Source organism: Benincasa hispida, chromosome 12 (assembly GCF_009727055.1).
Source record: "Benincasa hispida cultivar B227 chromosome 12, ASM972705v1, whole genome shotgun sequence".
NCBI lineage: Eukaryota > Viridiplantae > Streptophyta > Magnoliopsida > Cucurbitales > Cucurbitaceae > Benincasa > Benincasa hispida.
In genome coordinates this window covers 63,676,142-63,679,214 of record NC_052360.1, presented here as the reverse complement: position 1 = coordinate 63,679,214, position 3,073 = coordinate 63,676,142, and the positions used below count along the sequence as shown (strand labels likewise).

At 35.9% G+C, this 3,073-nt stretch overlaps 1 protein-coding gene across 1 annotated transcript; it reads left to right on the top strand.

The window, feature by feature from the left end:
• The first annotated feature begins 946 nt into the window (after window positions 1-946).
• Window positions 947-2,847, top strand: LOC120092831. Its single transcript, XM_039051055.1, has 2 exons — window positions 947-2,451; window positions 2,603-2,847. The coding sequence occupies exon 1, from the start codon at window positions 1,143-1,145 to the stop codon at window positions 2,406-2,408; it is 1,266 nt and encodes a 421-aa protein (XP_038906983.1). The 5' UTR covers window positions 947-1,142; the 3' UTR covers window positions 2,409-2,451; window positions 2,603-2,847.
• Window positions 2,848-3,073: the final 226 nt, after the last annotated feature.

Here is a 3,073-nt window from a genome sequence, read left to right as displayed (position 1 = left end):
ATTATTATTATTTTTAAAAAACTTGTTATCGTCTATTAGCATTTTCACCATCAACGTTAGAAAGATGACATATTATATTTATGGTATGGAAACGATTGTTATTATTAAACTAATTTCAATAAAAAAAAAAACAACTTAAAAAAGACTAAATCAAGATCTATTGGCCAAAGTGAGTTTGGTTTAGTGATATTGGCATGCACTTCAATTCAAGAGGTGGAGGTTGTATAATTTAAACCCTAAACTAATATTGTATCAATTTACACCCAACCAATAATTGTATCAATTAAAACCTTGAACTTTTATGAAATGTCAATTTGAACCTTAACTTTTCACGAGCATATTAATTTAAGAATCCGTTTATCGACTTGGGGAAAAAATATTTTTCAAAAAACTCAATTTTATTTAAACACCTTTGATAAAGATGATTAAAATACACATGAAAAAAACTATTTTGAGTAATTATCAAACACTCTAGTTTTTTGAAAAAAAATGTATTTAAAAAATAAAATTAAACAACTGAAAATGTATTCCAAACACACTATTAAACCCTTAACTTTCTTAAATTTTTCTTAAGGTTGTTCAAATAAACACAATAGATGGTTTAAATTAATACACTTATATAAGTTTGATATATACAAATTTAAGAGTTTAAATTAACATACTTAATACTTAGAGGTTTAAATTGACACAAATGATACAATTATTAGTTTAGAGTTTTGATATAGATATTGGTTTAAAGTTTAAAACTCATATTAGATATATTTGTAAATAAATTGACTTATTTACTTTTATTTGAAAAGAAGTAAAAAAGTTGGCGGATATAAATGAATATTGGTTATATTTATAATAATAATAATAATAATAATAATAATAATAATAATAATCATGAGATTTATCATAGAAAAAAGAAAAAGAAAAATAAAAGGAAAAAGAAAGGCATTGAGAAGAGTCAGTATTCCACGTGCTACTGTGAAATCTCTCGTCAATTCGTTTGCAGTGTCATCCCCACATTTCTCCCTTACTTCAATGCATTTCCATTTCCCCTCTCTTATTTCTCTTTTCTCCCCATTCCTTTCTTCTTCATTTGTCTTCTTCTTCCTCCATTTTCCCTTCACTCTCTCCACCTTTCCATTCCACTAACTATGATGAAGATTGACTCCTTCAAACCTTCCCTTGTTCCAGCCGCCGTCGGCGTCGTCGGCGGTAAGGTTGGTGTTGGCCTCGACGACGACATGTCAGACGGAATGCAATGCAGCGACCATCCTTACCGAACCAATCCCGGTGGAATCTGTGCCTTCTGTCTCCAAGAGAAGCTTGGGAAGCTGGTTTCTTCTTCTCTCCCACTTCCGATTCGCGGTTCGTCTTCTTCTCCTTCTTCTCCTTCCGTTGGATCCGAGAATAATGTTAGTTGTGGTAGTGGTGGTAATAATGCTCCTACTGCTCCGTCGAATGCTATTTCGATCGGTGCTGGTTCTACTTCGAAAACTGTCAATTTCAACGCTAATGGCGTTGATTGTCATTATCATGATACGAGGCGGGCCCGGATTCCTTTTTTGTTGGCTAAAAAGAAGAAGAAAGTTGTTACGGTTGGTGGAGCTGAGTATAATCGAAGTAACGACGTCGTTTTTAAGAGGAGTAAATCCACGACGGCGCCGAGGAGAGGACAGTTTCTTGTTGATGGTGACGACGGCGCTGATTTTAGCCCTAGGAAGCGAGGAGGGGGTTTTTGGTCTTTTCTATATTACCACGCGCCGTCGTCATCGAAATCTCACGCGCCGAGGAAAGTGGAGAATAGTAACAGTAAGGGTATTACTACTACTGGTGGTGGTAATCTGGGGGCAAACGCTACTATTTTAGAGGAAGACGAAAGCCCTAATAGTGATACGACGTCGTTTGAACGGAAGGTTTCGAGATCCAGATCCGTCGGGTGCGGTAGTCGGAGCTTTTCCGGTGATTTTTTCGAGAGAATCTCTACCGGTTTCGGCGACTGTACGCTCCGCCGAGTCGAATCTCAGAGAGAAAATAAGTCTTCTAAAGTCTCCACTAACGGAAACTCCAGCCACCGTAACGGCGCCGGCGTCGACCATCACTGTATCAAAGAAAGAGTAAAATGCGGCGGTTTATTCAGTGGATTCATGATGAATTCATCTTCTTCGTCTTCATCTTCCTCATCTTACTTAGTTTCATCCTCCGCCGACGAGCTTACCCGTAAACCAACTCCGGCAGCTGGGCCACTAATAAGCGGTGGCCGGAGCAGAACCTGGACGTGGGCATTTGCAAGTCCGATGAGAGCTTTTAAACCGTCAAATTCAAAGGATCGAAAACGATCCATAATCAGACAAGCTACAGAAAGCAACCCATCACCGGATTTGAACGCTATTCCTTCACTGTTAGCCGTGAGAAGCTGAAAAACAGCAAAAGAAGAAGAAGAAAAAAAAAACTCTGTTTCCGGTGAGTTTGTCATCGACAGTCAATCATATCAGATTTTCTCCATTTTTTCCGGCGAAAACCTCCATTGATTTCTACAAGTAGTTATAACAGTAATTCCCAAATTCAAAATTCATTATTCTTTGACAATAATTGAATCATTTCTCCAATGCAGTTGAAAAGGGGAAATCATGAAGCAGCTTATCAAAAATCAGGTGCGTTTAAGAACAGTGGATTTCTCTCATTTCTCACAGTACAAACCAAAAAGATAAAAGAAAGAGAGAGAAAGAGAGAGATTATTTGGATTGAATGAAAAAGCATATTAATGAATCTTTTGAGAAGATGGAAATTTGCTTTGTGTCTGTGTAATATCAAATTTGTAATTTGTCAATGCTGAATGTAATGTTTTCTATTTTTTTCTTTTGAAGAATAAAAAATGGTTGAATTTTCACAAATAATCACATGTGTGCACGTGCATGATAATGGAATAGACAGCTAGTTTTAACTGTGAAGTCAAATATATATACACACATCAAACAAACTAAACTCCCTAAAAAATAATGACCCATTTTGTTACAAATTCATGCTAAGTTATATTTATATTAAAAAAAGAATTAAAATATCATTTTGATCTCTTACTTTGAAG

What these genes read in the sequence shown, in the direction of transcription:
- LOC120092831 (XM_039051055.1), top strand. Translation starts at nt 1,143, where the DNA reads ATGATGAAGATTGACTCCTTCAAACCTTCCCTTGTTCCAGCCGCCGTC.